Source organism: Thermothelomyces thermophilus, chromosome 5 (genome assembly GCF_000226095.1).
Source record: "Thermothelomyces thermophilus ATCC 42464 chromosome 5, complete sequence".
Taxonomy (NCBI): Eukaryota; Fungi; Ascomycota; class Sordariomycetes; order Sordariales; family Chaetomiaceae; genus Thermothelomyces; species Thermothelomyces thermophilus.
The window spans coordinates 114,644-131,694 of record NC_016476.1 but is presented as its reverse complement, the minus strand read 5'-3'; the positions used below and the strand labels follow the sequence as shown (position 1 = coordinate 131,694).

The 17,051-nt window shown below is 42.2% G+C and overlaps 1 protein-coding gene across 1 annotated transcript; it reads left to right on the top strand.

Annotated features, from left to right (window-relative positions):
* Positions 1-7,705: 7,705 nt before the first annotated feature.
* MYCTH_2307892 (uncharacterized protein) lies at positions 7,706-8,487 on the top strand. The gene is made up of 2 exons (XM_003664714.1): positions 7,706-7,951; positions 8,079-8,487. The coding sequence occupies exon 2, from the start codon at positions 8,189-8,191 to the stop codon at positions 8,375-8,377; it is 189 nt and encodes a 62-aa protein (XP_003664762.1). The 5' UTR covers positions 7,706-7,951; positions 8,079-8,188; the 3' UTR covers positions 8,378-8,487.
* The last annotated feature ends 8,564 nt before the right edge of the window (positions 8,488-17,051 follow it).

Sequence of the window (17,051 nt, the reverse complement as noted above, 5' to 3'; positions counted from 1 at the left end):
AATATCCTTAATAATAGCTATATATAGAGACTCCTTCTTACCCCTAGATAGAGATAGTAACTTGACATCCTCTTCCTACCTATCTTTACTATCTATAAAGTCAAATCTATCATCGTTACTATTATTAATTAACATTATAGATATACTATTAATCCATATTTTAGGACGTTTAGGGGATAGGAGTTTGACTTCTAATAATAGCTTAGCTAACTAGGGGATTAGGACTTCTTTTCTATCTCTAAAGTTAAAGAATACCAATGGCTAACGTTCCTTTGGTAGAACCTAGAGAAGGTCCTTATTATTAAGAAGAAGATAGTTATTTTTATTAGTCTATTCTAAGAATTTAGTAAAGGTTACTATATAAAGGCGATACTTATTAGTACTAGGAATCTTATTTTCTAGGTACCTTTTCTAGACTTTATATTCTTCCTTATACTCTTATTTAATCTACTTAATAGCAATATAGGTAGCTTTTTAGCTAGTATCTCGAATTGCCTTAGCGCTCTTCTAAGCTTAGATCTCCTAAAACTATTAAATTTACTAGATAGTTATACTTATTATAATCTCTCCTATTAGCTTACTAAGTTAGCCTTATATTTTCTTAATAGATAGTATAGCTAGATAGGCTCTTTTATCCTTAGTAAAGTTATTAAGATATTTATATATTAGCTAACCCTTATTAACTATTAATATAATATTCTAAAAGTGTTCTTATATTAATAAACTAAAAAGCTAAAGATACTATTCTTAAATATAGTAAATACCTTTTTTTATATATATCCATTACTTATTATTAAGAATTATAGTAAGATATCTAATGCTTATATTAGATAATACTTTCTCTCTAATCTAGTCTATTATAATATATCGGTTTAGTAGAAAAAGACTAGTCTTTTCGAATCCTACTATAATATTTTAGTATTTAAAACTAGCCTCCTAGATTTCCTAGAATCTCTAATAAAGTCTGCCTAGGTAAATATTATTATTATTATTATTATTATTAGTCCTATACTATTATACTAATAAGTATGCCGGAGCCTCTCTAGTTATATACAAAGGAAACCGTGCCTAATAGGCTAGATAAAAACCTCTATCCCTCCTTTAATGCCTGATCTAGAATACTAATACACTATAAAGAAAAGGAGAAGTGGCTAGAATGGCCCTAAAGAGGCCTTTCTTCCCGGTCTAGCCTTCTTACAAGGTAATATTCCAGGAGCCTCCCTAGGTCTATTAGCCACCGTAGAACCCTCCTTGCCAAACGATGGTTACAGGCCCCTATACCCTGTAAAACGAGGTCTAGGTCCCTTTACGACCGTATTTCCCAGGATTTCTACGTTCGGCTTCTTGGTAGGTTTAGGTACTATACGACTAGGTACTCTACAGTTTCCCTCCCCTAGCTATAGGCATAGTAGGGGGTACTAACCCCCGGGACTTGAATCCTAAAAAGGAAGTCACGGAGGCTAATAGCCCCTATATAGGCCTGTACTAGTAGGGAGCTCCAGGCCTTTGTTAGGCCCTAGTGCCTTTATAGGCCTTCCCCTGTAAAAACTAGGCACGGAGGGTCCTTGTCTAACATACGCTATATTCTCCTACCGGCTTGGTCGGCCCTCTACCGGTTGCTCTAGCTAGCTAATATAGCTAGTTCTATAGCCTATAGCCTTCTTTATAGGGTTTATAGGGGGGGTTGACCCCCTTTATAGCCCTCCTAAACCTACTGCCGGACCGTCGACCTTGCTACTTCTAGGGCTATAGGCTTCGGCTCCTAGCCCCTCGCCCTAGCCCTCCTCTTCTAGAACCTCTGGCTTAACCTATTATAGGCCTATTAGATAAGGGCCCTTATAGAGACCTAGGAGGCCCCTAGGCCTGCCCTAGTCTATAGGAGCGGCTAGTCGAGTTTGGCTTCGAAGTTAGCTAACCTCTTATTAAGATAGAGGTCGAAGGGCGGTACCTAGGCTTCTATTTTAAGGCACTAGATAGGGGTAGCTTTATAGGCCTTGGTAACTACTCGAAGGGCCCTATATTAGGCCTTTAATAGCTCTTTAACAGGGCCTTCTAGCTTACCCCCTGGCTTGGTAGGCTTATAGAAGTTCGAGGCCTTATAAGCTAGGGTACTATAGATATACTTAGTATAGACCTTATAGGCCTATAAGAGGCCGGGGCCCTAGGTCTTTATAGTAAGCCTAGTTAGGGCGAACTCCTAGGTTTCTAGTTTCTTAGGTACCTTTATATAGTAAGGGCCCTACTATAGCCTCTAGTCTAGCCAGACCCCGAGGAATCTGGCCGACTTCGAAGGGGCTATAGTAGTAGTACCCCCTCTAGGCCGTAGGAGCTCTAGCAGTCACGACTACTATTTCCGGCCCCTATTAAAGTAGATAAGCTCGTACTTTTCCAGGGCAAAAGCCATACCCCGGGTCTCCGCCTACTAGAGGTAGGCCTTCTAGGCCCTCTATAGCTAACCGTTATAGGCCTCCTCGGCCTTCCTAAAGGCTAGGAGGTTAGTGTTATTAGCAAAGCCTATCAAACTGACCGCAGGGCTGGCCTGGCGGATAGCTTGGTAAAGGGAGGCTATATAAAGGATAAATAGTATAGGGGAGAGGGGTAACCCCTATAGGACCCTAGCCTTTACTGCTATATTCTCCGTTTCCTGGCTATCGAAGTAAAGAATAGCTACCCTATCCTATAGCTACTTCCTGACCTAGACTACTAACCACTTCAGGAAGCCCTGGCTCTATAAAGTGGCTAGTAGCTAGGTATGGTTAACGGTATCGAAAGCCCCTAAGATGTCGAGCTATAAAAGGGAGGTAGCTGCCTTATACCTCTAGGCCTCCTAGACCTAAGCCGTAACAAGCTAGATAGCTAGTTCTATAGACCTATGTTCCTAATTACCTATCTATTTAGCTAGTAGAAGCCTATAGGCCTCTATAATAACCGTTACCTTCTAGGTAACTATAGCCTCTAGTACCTTGCCTACTATTAGTAGGAATGCTATAAGCCTATAGCTACCTAGGGTAAAGTAGGCCTATAGGGGTTTGCTAGGTTTGTAGAGGACTACTATCTTAGCCCTTTTAAACCAGGCTAGGAAATAGCTAAGCCGTAGGCTTTCTAAGGCCAGTATAGCTAGTATCTAGTAGAGTGGCTACCTATAGGCCTTTAATAGACCTATAGGGAGGAGGTCCTCCCCTAGGGCCTTCTATAGGGCCGCTCTAGCTAGTACTACTCTAACTTTGCTTACCATGACCCCTTAGCTTATTTCGAACTTCGGCTCCTAGTGGTCGTTTAGATCTAGGTCGTCAATATCTGCTAGGTCTGCTTCTAGGTTCGGAAAGAACTTATCGGCTAGTGCTTTAGCCTTCTATTAGTAGGTTATAAGCCTTCCTTCAAAGGCTAGGAGCTTTAGAGAGTTAACTAGTAAGTGGCTTTATAGCCTTGCCTACTACTCTAGCCTCTATAGCAGGTCCGGCCGGTTAATTACCTCCCGTAGCGTAGCTCTCTAGCTTTTAGTCTTTACGGCCGTGATGGTCTTAGCCTAGTCCTATAGGGCCTGCCGGAGTACTTCCTATATATAGGGGTTTAGAGTGCCCCTATAGGCCCTCTCTACCTCCTTGGCCCTCTTCTAGGCCTCTTAAACCTCCTTTGTCTACCACCGAGCTCGTTTACTACCTATACTAGCCTTCTTTACTAGGGCCGAGACCGTAGCTATCTCTTTGAGGGCCTCTATAAGCCTATCGAAGGCCTATAGAAGCTTCTCTAGGCCCTAGAAGATAGGCCCGGCCCGTGTCACGGAAATATATATATAGATGCCGCCTAAGCCACTGGCACAAACAGGCCAATCAAGCCAAAGGAATGATAGACTAATTAGGACAGGATCACACTTAGCAAGAAATAATCCTAGCAGAGGATCACTAGCTTATAACATAAGCCAGGTAAGCTAGTATAGAGGATCACCACGACTACTAGTAATCCTAGGATTATATATACATGTAAATAGTCACTCGTTACGGTAAACTCTAAGAGTTCACTAGTAATAGTAACCCCCCCCCCTATAATCATAGTACTTATACCAAGCATTACTAATTACTATAAGAGATAACTTTAGTATTGTTATAAACCCTTTAGCTTTACCGAATCCCTTAGACAACCTGCTTACTTATCCTACTTAATCTACCTTTATCTAAACCCTTTTAGAAGAAGTCTAAGTTAGGTTCGTTATACGTTGCTATTACTCCCTTTGTTCTATTATAATTTAGAATAGAGGTAACTTCGACCTCGATATCGACATAGCTACTAACGTTACGGCCGAATAGCTACTTACTTAGCTTGGTTAATTCCATTAGCAGATCTAGGAGTTGGACTAGAGAGACAAGGCTACTTAAGCCTAAATTAAGGAACTCGAGAACGGTAAAAAGCACTTATAGAAGCTAGTTAACGAGGCCTACGCTAAAATCAAGACACTCGAGGGCGCCAAAGCGAGCCGTATTAAGATTGAACTACCTAGCAAATATAGAGGAACTAAGGAGGATCTTGTAGGATTCCTAATAAACCTTTGATCCTATTTCCGGCTTAATGATAACAAGTTTCTAGATGATAAAGCTAAAGTTCTCTATATAGCTATAAGACTAGAGGGTAAGGCACTTAGATAGTTCGAGCCTATATAGAATGACTACCTTACTAGGGAAGACGAAGATGACTAAGACACGTTTATATAGGTAGTCTTTTGATCCTATGACCGTTTCGAAGAAGAGCTTTAGAAGGTTTTTAGTAATAAAGATAAGAAGATTTATATATAAGAAGGACTTGCTAATCTCTAATGGACTAAGTTAGTAGCCTCTTATATTATATAGTTTAGATAGGATATACTTAAGTCTTAGCTTAACGATGAGATATTAATATAATCATTCTATAATGGCTTAAAGGAAAAGGTTAAAGATAAGCTATATAAGTACGATTAGCCTAAGACCTTAGATAAATATATTATATAGGCTATTAGAATCGATAATCGACTCTATATATAGGAGTAGCAAAAACGAGGCCAAATAAATAGAACTATAGTTAAGGCTAATAATAAGAAAAAGCAAGCATATATTAGTACCTTATATAGAATATACCCTAGAGCTATAGATATAGATATAGCGTAGAAGTAAGACTAGAAGAAGATAACCAAAGACAAGTCTAATATTACCTACTATAACTATAGAAAGAAAGGGCACTATAAGTAGGAATATCGAAGCCTAAAGAAAGAGTAGAAGGCAATCCTTAGAAAGGAAATTATAGCTATCAACGAAACTACTAAAGACGTTATCGAAGTAACGGCTACAAGCTACGAAGACAGGGGCAGTGATATAGATAGTCTTAGACACGATAGTAACGGTAAAGACGAATAAGCACTATACTCCGAACTGGTTACTATAGACCTAGAGATAGGTCTTGCCAAATAGGATATAGTAGGAGAATACGTACTACCAATTTCAATTCTTCTAGCCTTGAGGTAGTAGGGTTTTATAGTTATATAGAGGTAGGATAGATTATAGATAACTAATACCTAAGGAATTGAAAGACCTAGACCTAATGTTCTATTTCTCTAGGAACGAATCGAATAGTACCGTAATGAAGTTTTCTAACTTAATACGGAACTACGTAAATAGGATAGGCGATTGACTCGACTTATTTAGTAAAGCGATAAGATGAGGGATAAAATAAGGGAACTCTAACGTATTATAGAAACTATTAAAGGAGAACAGCCTATGATATATAATAGGCCTAATAGCTATACTAAGTACCTTAATGACTAGTAACTTAATAATGACGTATAGAACCTAGAATACTAGTTTATATATACGAACTACGGAAAAGATAAGTATATATAGGAAAGCTACTAGAAGAAATACTCTTACTTTAGCATTAGAGTATCTATAGTCTATATATAATAGGAAGGATTTGGGAAAGAATTCTAGTACCTCTTAGGCAACGCTACGTAACTATATCCTCGATATAAGGCATATACGCAAGTGCCCTAGTTTTAGTATATAGTATATAAATGCCGATATTACTTCTACGACAAATTCGAAAACAATTACTAGCCGACCTAATAAAGAAATAAGGACAGAAGCCTCTGCCCTATAGAATAGATCTACGATATAGGAAATAGAGTAGCCGAATTGCTCTAGAAGATCAAAGCCTACGATCTAGAAGGCATCATAGTAATTCCAAAACAAGCCTAGCCTAGGTACTACAGAATAGGACGAGATATATAGGACTCGTGCTAGAGCAATGATTGCCTCTATTATATAGACAAAAAGAAATCGTAAACTTGGGAGCTTTAGATGAAGCTATGGTATATATGATGAAAAGTAGAACGGACTTAATGGTAGGAAGCTATAAGCATTTAATAGCTTATAGAAATGAGCATAATCGATAAAGCCGCTATTAGCCGAATAACCGAAGAGGTTAGCACTAACCTAGGAAATGGGTTAGGGCCCTTCGAGGGGCCTAGAAACTATTAACGCCCGTATAGTAGCAAGTAGTAGCGTAGTATAGGAGGAACTAGCATAAGAGACTACTATATTAAGACCTCCTAGTAGAAATATAGGAAATCGCTATAATCTTTAGACAATAGTAGCAAGACAAGCGACTATAGATAATAGTATAATGGAAATAGCACGAAATGCTTGTACTAGTAGATAGTGGAGTAGAGATAAACCTGATTTCACTAATACTTATAAATTAGCTACAGATACCCTAGAGAATGAAGCAGAAGTATAGTATAATCAAAGGGCCATTTCCGATATAATAGGTATATAAGGAGACTAAACCGATCGATATTACTATAGTAAGGAAGACTATAGTAGTCGTATTTAGTATTATAGATATAGGTAATAATAAAGATATAATATTAGGGTTACTATAGTATAAAGATTATAACCCGGACATTAGCTAGAAGAATAGTAGCTACCTATAACTCTAAACAGAGTCGTATTCGACTAGCGAGATAGGGAGCGTATAAGGATTACAAGCAGACGATACTTAAGGGAAGGCATGTCCTATAGATCTACTATAAGAGATAGATAGTGGTAGATAGACTACTACAGACTCTAGAAGGGGCAGTATAATAATATCAATATTATAATAGGAGGAACGAGCCAAACCGCCGATAGCTATTCTCTCTATTGTGACGAACCCAACTCAGACTTCTTCTGAAAGGGTCCAGACGGAGGTGGATTGGGCGGGACAAGCAGGCGGGTCGTCTGAGGGATTCGGTGAAGCCAAAGGGTTTACAACAACACTTAGAGTTGTCTCTCACAGTAATCAGCAATGCTTGGTATGAGTACTGTGATTGTGATTGTTACCACTGGTGAACTCCCAGAGTCCACCATAACGAGTGACTAGCTAGCTATATATATACAATTGTCTGTCCTTCTTCAATAGTTATCACCAGTACCACTTCTCCTTTCACTTCGTGATTCTACGTTGTCGACGGTGACATGTTATTATCACCAGTGAAGACCTTAGTCTTGGCGGTGATAATCTTCTGATTGGTCCGTCAAGTGATTGGCTGTCGGAATGTCCCGCGTCCTGGCTGCAGCCTGCCAGGCCGCCTATGTGCTTATTCGTGATACGATGCCCCTCCTTCAAGGCTTTCGACCCGAAAGCCCTCTTAGGCCGTTTCAAATAGCGCTAATAACCCTTCGCTTGTGAGTACTGTATTCTCCCTGTTTCTGCGTCACGGTCGCCATGTTGATAAAATGCCGATAGAGAAACGGAAGTCGCATTCTGCACGTTACCGTGCTTCCTTTGCTTAGAACATCGCTGAGAACGGTTTTGTCGTTATGCCTTGCTCTTGGTGCGCGTCGCAAGGCCTCGTTTGCAAAATGATCGCGCGTACGAAGCGTTACGAAGCCTGCGTTCGTCGAGGTCGTTCTTGCGATGGCTCTGGCATACCGCTTTCTTCCTATAAGCACGTCTCCTTTTCTTTTTTTTTTTTTTCCTTTAAATGTGATTCCTGATGTTCGTTCTAGTGGATCGCATTCTCTAGGAGCAGCGTCGTATCAAGGATGCTGAACGTCGTGCTAAACTTGAGCTAGATGAATCTTAACGCCGTCTGGAAGAAGCCTAGCGCGAGTTGTCCGAAAAGCTTGCGCGGCTCCGGCGTCTTCGTCAGCAGAAGGAGTTTTTGGTGGAGAAAGGTGCCGACATGGTGGCGCGTGGTCTGTCGACCTTGGACGAGTTGGAGGAGGTTAAGCGGCAAGAGACGCCTACTATGCCCTCGTCACAGATTAATGATGCCATCGATACTATCGACTGGGGCGCCGTCTTTGGTTCTGTCCCGGGTTTTCCTTTAGTCGATCCGGATTCTGCTGGTAGAACTGTTCTAGTTTCTTAGGGCAGTTTAAATTCTTGACTGGTTCCTATGAGTTGTCCTCTGGTCTAAAATCAAGCCATTTGACCAGGTACTATAGTTCCCTGTTAATAATATATGAATCTAGAATTTCTTCGACGTCCTATTCTTCCTCTTTGTCTTCTGCTTCGATGTGCGTAGCAACCTTGGCGTTTTTTGGTGCTGGTTTGAGAAGTGAAATATGAAAAACATCCGTCCGTAGTCGTATAGATAACGGTAACGATAGTCGGTAGTTAGATGTCGAAATTCGTTCTTTGATAACGAAGGGTCCGACCTTCTTGAAGTCTAGCTTCGTGCTTGGTCGTTTGGTTCGTAAGTTTCGTGCGATCAGGTAGACTTTGTCTCCCCTCTCTAGGCGAGGTCCCTCGAGCCTATGTTTATCGTAGTAGTTCTTTATTCTAGTTTTGACAAACTCGAGTTCCTTCTTGAGCTTCTCGTATAGTGCGTACATCTATTCTGCTTTGACTACTGCTCTTGGCACTGTGACCTCTAGTCCTTGCCTAAGGTCTGCTTCGTATCCGTAGTTCGCAAAGAACGGTGTGACTTTGGTCGTTTCTATTGGCGTCGTGTTGTAGGTGAGTTGTGCTGTTGGCAACAGTATGACCTAGTCATTTTGCTGGTAGTTGACGTAAGAACGGAGATACTGTTTGACGATTTGGTTTAGTCGCTCCGTTTGTCCGTCGGTCTGTAGGTGATATGCCGTTGACAGTTTGCTATTAACGCCTAATCGTTGCATTAACGCTTGCCAGAACTTCGATGCGAACTTGGTGTCTCTGTCGGTGATCCATTCTTGCGGCCAAGCATGCACTGATGCAACTTGCCGATAGATCACGTCTGCCAACTGTTCTGCTATCCAGGACTCCTTGTAGGGAAAGAAATATACCCACTTAGTCAGGCAATCTACTATAGTAAGAATACTGTCGTAGATTACTCCTGTGGCCATGTCCTTAGATTCTGGCAGCTTCGTAATGAAGTCTATCGTAACTAAACTCTATGGTTTGTCAGCTGTTAGTAGTGGCTGAAGTAGCCTATATAGCTTGTATCGTGCCGTTTTGCTTCGATTACAGATGTCGTAGTTCCGTACGACTTCCTTAACCCGTGCCGTTAACTGTGGAAAGTCGTAGTGTTTCTTAACTTGTGCGACAGTCTTCGTGACTCCTTTGTGTCCTCCGAGTTTTGACTCGTAGAGTTCTCGAATCATCTATAGCTGTTGATCTTTGTCGTGGATATACGCCTTACCTCGGTACCAGAGTTTCCTATCTTTCTCTTCCACTTCGTCAGGTACCACTGGTCCGGGTGCTGCTTGATACTATGCCTCGTTGATCCTTTCCTCTCGAAAGATTGTATAGCATTCTAGGAACGAGTCAAGTAGATCATCTTCTACGGGTATCTGCGTTTCGTGATATAGCGTTCTGTCTGTTCGTTCCTTGAACAACGGTGGTGTCGTTCCCGTTCGTCCTTCCGTGTGATCCGTTCGTCGGCTTAAGATGTCTGCTCGTACGTTTTCTTTGCCCTTCTTGTAGCAGATCTCGAAGTTGAATTCTGCGAGGAATTCTGCCCATCGTATTTGTCGTCCGTTAAGTTCCTTCGTCGTCGTGAAGTATCGTAAATTCTTGTGATCCGTATACACTTATACCGGTTCAATCGTGCCACTAAGGTATGGTCGCCATTCCTTAAAAGCTTCGATAATCGCAAGCAGTTCCTTGTCGTGGATCAGGTAATTAAGATGTGGTCCGTCGAGCTTCTTTAAAAAGAAGGCTATAGGATATAGCTTCCCTTGTTCGTCTCGTTGTCCCAATTGTCCTCCGATAGCGTAGTCTGAAGCGTCCGTTTCTACCTCAAATGACTTTTTAGGGTCTGGTAGTACCAGTACTAGGTCTTTAGTAATGGCGTTGCGGATCTGCGTGAATGCTTGCTCGTGTTGTTCTTCCCATTGGAATTTAGCATTCTTCTTGGTGAGTTCGTGCAAAGGTCGTGCGATCGCTCCAAAGTTCCTGATGAACATCCGGTAGAAGTTCGTAAATCCGATGAAACTTCGTACTTCCGTGACTGACGTCGGTCGTGGCCAATTCTTGATAGCTTCAACCTTTGAAGGTTCTATCTGGATTTGTCCCGGGGATATCTCGTATCCCAAAAACACCGTTTTCCTGACGTAGAATTCGCTCTTTTCCTTGTTAACTGATAGCTTATACGCGTGCAGCGCGTCTAGCACTGCTTTCACGTGCTTCTGGTGTTTGTCCATCGTCTTGGAGAAGATAAGTATGTCGTCGAGATAATATACCGCAAATTTGTCGAGAAAGGGTCGGATAGCTTGATTAATTAGGGCTTGGAACGTTACCGGCGCGTTCGTAAGTCCAAATGGCATGACAAGGTACTCGTAGTGGCCATAGGGTGTCCTAAAGGCCGTTTTCCACTTGTCGCCTTCTTTGATCCGTATGTGGTTGTAGGCCGATGGCAAGTCAAGACGCGTGAAATATTGGGCTCCTGCTAACTGATCTCGGAGCCGTGAGATCAGCGGTAACGGGTATCGGTTTTTCACGGTCTGTTCGTTGAGTTGCCGATAGTCGACATATAATCGTAGCTTTCCGTCTTTCTTAGGCACAAACAGGATTGGGTAGCCTGCTAGCGATGTCGACGGGCGGATATGTCCTCTTCGAAGGTTCTCCTCCAAATATCGCTTAAGTTCTTCGTTCTACGTCTGGCTTGTATGGTAAATCTTGAAGAACTTCAGTCATGCTCCTTCCTTAAGCTTGATCTCGTGATCCTATAGGCCGTATTCTGGTAATCCTTCTAGATGCTTTGGTTCGAATGCTAGGTGTCCTTCGTATTCCTTTGGTACTTCTCTAGTCTTGTCTCGTCTCTCGGTTTTCTGGTAGTATGCGAACTTGGTTCTGTCTATAGCGATGCTGGCGATTTCTCCTGTCTCAACCCACTACTCCAATTGCAGTGCTCTACATTCGTCAACGGAGAGAACAGCTATTGGCGATTCAGCTTGTTCTTCCTGTCGCGATATCGATGTCGTTATGCCGCCTCTTCTAGAGTCTGTAGTGGTCTGCCTGCCACTGTCCGTCTCTTGCGGTGGATCCGTAGGATATGCCTTCCCCTGAGCATCGTCCGCTCGCGATCCTTGCGCGCTCCCCATCTCGCTGGTCGAATACGACTCCGTTCGGGGTCGCAGGTGGCCACCATTCTTCTAGCTGATGTCCGGGTCGTAATCTTCATGCTATGGTAACCCTAATATCATGTCTTTGTCATTGCCTATGTCTATAATGCTAAATACGACTGCTGTGGTCTTTCCTGCCATAGTGATGTCGATCGGTTCGGTCTCTCTGCGTACCCATTGCGTCGGAAATGGCCCTTTGACTATGCTATGCTTCCGCTTCATTCTCCAGGGTATCCGCAGCTGATTTACAAGCGTCGGCGAAATCAGGTTCATCTCTACTCCACTGTCCACTAGTGCGAGCATTTCGTGCTGTTTCCACTATGCTATTATCCACAATCGCTTGTCTTGCCGCCGTCGTCCAAAGATTGCGGCGATTTCCCATGTTCCTGCCGGGAGGTCTCGATATAGTGGTCTCTTGCGCCAGTTCCTCCTGTACTACGCTACTACTCGCCGCTGTGTAGGCGTTAATGGTTTCTGGGCCCCTCGAAGGGCCCTGACCCGTTTCCCAGGTCAGTACTGACCTCTTCGGTTGTTCGGCTAATAGCGGCTTCGTCGATCGTGCTCATTTCCGTGAGCCATTGAGTGCTTGCGGCTTCCCACCATTGGGTCCGTTCTGCTTTCCGTCGTGCGTGCCATAGCTTCGTCTGAAGCTCCCGAATTCGCAATTTCTTTTCGTCCGCGTGATAGAGGCAATCGTTACTCCAGCACGAGTCCTATGTATCTCGTCCGGTTCCGTAGTGCCTAGGCCAGACTCGTTTTGGAACTACTGTGATGCCTTCTAGATTGCGAGTTTCGATCTTCTAGAGCAATTCGGCCGCTCTGTTTCCTACATCGTAGACCCATTCCACAGGGTACAAGTCTCCGTCCCTGTTTTCCTGTCGGGTCGGCCAGTGATTGTTTTCGAATTTGTCGCGGAAGTGATATCGGCATTCGTGTGCCACACACTAGAACTAGGGCACTTGTGCATGTGCCTCGTGTCGCGGGTGCAGTCGCGTGGCGTCGCCTAGAAGGTATTGGAATTCTTTCCCGAATCCTTCCCATTGTATGTAGACCGTAGGTACTCTAATGCTAAGGTAGGAGTATTTCTTCTAGTAGCTTTCCTACGTACGTTCGTCTTTTCTGCGGTTCGCTCGCATAAACTGGTATTCTGGGTTCCGTACGTCGTTGCTAAGTTGCTAGCCGTCAAGATGCTCGGTGTAGCTATCGGGCCTATCATATATCACGGGCTGTTCTCCTTTGATGGTTTCTACGATACGTCGGAGTTCCCTTATTTCGTCCTTTATCTCATCGCTCTGCTGGGCGAGTCGAGTCAAGCGTTCATCCCGTTCGCGCAGTTCCGTGTTGAGTCGGAAAACTTCGTTATGGTACCATTCGATTCGTTCCTAGAGGAATAGAGCATCGGGTCCAGGTCTTTCGATTCCTTAGGTATCGGTTGTCCACGATCCATCCCGCCTCTACGTGACCGTGAAACCCTACTGTCCTAAGGCCGGGAGAATCGAAGCTGGCGGTGCATATTCTCCTGCCATGTCCCATTCGGCAAGACCTGTCTCTGGATCTATAGTGACCAGTTCGGAGTTCGGTACTTGTTTGTCTTTACCGTTGCCGTCGTGTCCGAGACTATCTGTGTCATTGCCCTTGTCTTTGTAGCTCGTGGCCGCTACTTCGATGACGTCCTTGGTGGTTTCGTCGATAGCCGTAATTTCCTTTCCTAGGGTTGGTTTCTATCCTTTCTTCGGGCTTCGGTATTCTCGCTTGTAGTGCCCTTTCTTTCCGCAGTTGTAGCAGGTGACATTGGACTTGTCTTTGGTCGTCTTCTTCTAGTCCTGCTTCTGCGCTGCGTCTACATCTATAGCTCCGGGGTGCGTCCCGTACGAAGTACTGACGTACGCTCGCTTTTTCTTGTCGTTAGCCTTAACCGTGGTTCCGTTCATTCGACCTCGTTTCTGCTGCTCTCGTACGTAAAGTCGATCATCGATTCTAATAGCCTACGCGATATATTCATCCAGAGTCTCAGGCCGATCGTACTTGTATAGCTTGTCCTTGACCTTTTCCTTCAAGCCGTTATAGAACAATTATATTAACGCCTCGTCGTTAAGCTGAGACTTAAGCATGTCCTGTCTGAATTATACGGCATAGGAGGCTGCTAACTTGGTCTATCGGAGATTGGCGAGTCTTTCTTGCGCATGAATCTTCTTGTCTTTGTCGCCAAAAACCTTCCGAAGCTCTTCTTCGAAACGGTCGTAGGACCGAAAGACTGCCTGTATGAACACGTCTCGGTCGTCTTTATCTTCCTCGGTAAGATAGTCGTTCTATGTAGGCTCAAACTATCTAAGTGCCTTGCCCTCTAGTCTCGTGGCTACGTAGAGGACTTTAGCTTTGTCATCTGGAAACTTGTCGTCATTAAGCCGGAAGTAGGATCGGAGGTTTGTTAGGAATCCTGCGAGATCCTCCTTGGTTCCTCCGTATTTGCCAGGTGGTTCGATCTTGATACGCTTCGCTTTGGCGCCCTCAAGTGCCTCGATTTTGGCGTAGGCCTCGTTGACCAACTTCTACGAGTACTTTTCGCGGTTCTCGAGTTCCTTGATTCGAGCTTGAGCAGCCTTGTCTCTCTGGTCCAACTCCTGAACCCGCTGCTAGAGTTGACCAAGCTGAGTGAGCAGCTGTTCGGCCGTGACGTCGGTAGCCATGTCGATGTCGAGGTCGAAGTCACCTCCGTTCTGAACCATGACAGAACAAAGGGAGTGGTAACAACGTGTGACGAACCCAACTTAGACTTCTTTTGAAAGGGTCTAGACGGAGGTGGATTAGGCGGGACAAGCAGGCGGGTCGTCTAAGGGATTCGGTGAAGCCAAAGGGTTTACAACAACACTTAGAGTTGTCTCTTACAGTAATCAGCAATGCTTGGTATAAGTACTGTGATTGTGATTGTTACCACTGGTAAACTCCCAGAGTCCACTATAACGAGTGACTAGCTAGCTATATATACATAATTGTCTGTCCTTCTTTAATAGTTATCACCAGTACCACTTCTCCTTTCACTTTGTGATTCTGCGTTGTCGACGGTGACATGTTATTATCACCAGTGAAGACCTTAGTCTTGGCGGTGATAATCTTCTGATTGGTCCGTCAAGTGATTGGCTGTCGGAATGTCCCGCGTCCTGGCTGCAGCCTGCCAGGCCGCCCATGTGCTTATTCGTGACATCTATTGACGAATGCGGAGCACTGTAATTAGAGCAGTAGGTTAAGACAGGAGAAATCGCTAGTATTGCTATAGATAGAACTAAGTTTGTATACTATTAGAAAACCGAGAGACAAGATAAGACTAGGGAAGTACCGAAAGAATATAAAGGATACCTAGCGTTCGAACCAAAGTATCTAGAAGGATTACTAGAATACGGCCTATAGGATTACGAGATCAAGCTTAAGGAAGGAGTATGACTAAAGTTCTTTAAGATTTACTATATAAGCTAGATATAGAACGAAGAACTTAAGCGATATTTAGAGGAGAACCTTTAAAGAGGATATATCTGCCTATTAATATTGCTAGTAGGCTACCTAATCCTGTTTGTGCCTAAGAAAGACGGAAAGCTATAGTTATATATTAACTATTGGTAACTTAACGAATAGACCGTGAAAAACCGATATCTATTACTACTAATCTTACGGCTCTAAGATTAGTTAGTAGGAGTCTGATATTTTACGCGTCTTAACTTGCTATCGGCCTATAACTATATATAGATTAAAGAAGGCGACGAGTGGAAAACGGCCTTTAAGATACCCTATAGCTATTATAAGTACCTCGTCATGCTATTTAGACTTACAAACACGCTAGCAACGTTCTAAGCCCTAATTAATCAAGCTATCTAACCCTTTCTTAACAAATTTATAGTATATTATCTCGATGATATACTTATCTTCTCTAAGACAATAGATAAACACTAGAAGTATATAAAAGTAGTGCTAGACACGCTATATATATATAAACTATTAGTTAATAAGGAAAAGAGCAAATTCTATATTAGGAAAACGGTGTTTTTAGAATACAAAATATCCCTAGGACAAATCCGGATAGAACCTTTAAAGGTTAAAGCTATTAAAGAGTAGCTACGACTAACGTTAGTTACGGAAATACGAAGCTTTATCGGATTTGTAAACTTCTATTAGATATTTATTAGAAATTTCGGAGCGATTATATAACCTTTATACGAACTTACTAAGAAGAACGCTAAATTCTAATAGGAAGAATAGCATAAGTAAGTATTTATATAGATCTGTAACGCTATTACTAAAGATCTAGTACTAGTACTATTAGATCTTAAGAAGCCATTCGAGGTAGAAACGGACGCTTTAGACTACACTATCGGAGGATAATTAGGATAACGAGACGAATAAGGAAAGCTACATCCTATAGCCTTCTTTTTAAAGAAGCTCGATAGACTACGTCTTAATTATCTAATCTATAATAAGGAACCACTTATAATTATTAAAGCTTTCAAGGAATAGCAACTATATCTTAGTAATACGATTAAACTAATATAAGTATATACAGATTACAAGAACCTGCGATACTTTATAACGACAAAGGAACTTAATAGACGACAAATACGATAGGCAGAATTCCTTACGGAATTTAACTTCGAGATCTGCTATAAGAAGGGTAAAGAGAACATACAAGCAGACATCTTAAGCCGACGAACGGATTATATAGAAGGACGAACGGAAATAACACTACCGTTATTTAAGGAACGAACAGATAGAACGCTATATTACAAAACATAGATACCTGTAAAAGATGATCTACTTGACTTGTTCCTAGAATGCTACGTAATCTTTTAAGAAGAAAGGATTAACAAGGTATAGTATTAAGTAGCACCCGGACTACTAGTACCTAATGGAGTAGAAGAAAGAGATAGGAAACTCTAGTACCAAGGCAAAGTATATATCCATAATAGGGATCAATAGCTACGAATGATTTGAGAACTTTACAAGTCAAAACTCGGAGGATATAAAGGAGTTACGAAGATTATCGTATAAGTCAAGAAACACTATAACTTTCTATAGTTAACGGTACGGGTTAAGGAAGTCGTACGGAACTGCGATATCTGTAATCGAAGCAAAACGGTACAATATAAGCTGTATAGGCTACTTTAGCTATTACTAATAGCTAACAAACTATAGAGTTTAGTTATAATAGACTTTATTATAAAGCTGCTAGAATCTAAGGATACGGCTATAGGAGTAATCTATAACAATATTCTTACTATAGTAGATCGCCTGACTAAATAGGTATATTTCTTTCCCTATAAAGAGTCCTAGATAGCTAAATAGCTAGTAGATGTAATCTATCGGCAAGTTATATTAGTGTATACTTAGCCGTAAGAGTAGATTACTGACAGAGATACTAAGTTCGTATCAAAGTTCTAGTAAGCGTTAATATAACGATTAGGCATTAATAGTAAGCTGTTAATAGCATATTACCTATAGACTAACAGATAA

Coding starts and splice junctions, on each gene's coding strand:
- MYCTH_2307892 (XM_003664714.1), top strand. CDS start 8,189: ATGGTGGCGCGTGGTCTGTCGACCTTGGACGAGTTGGAGGAGGTTAAG.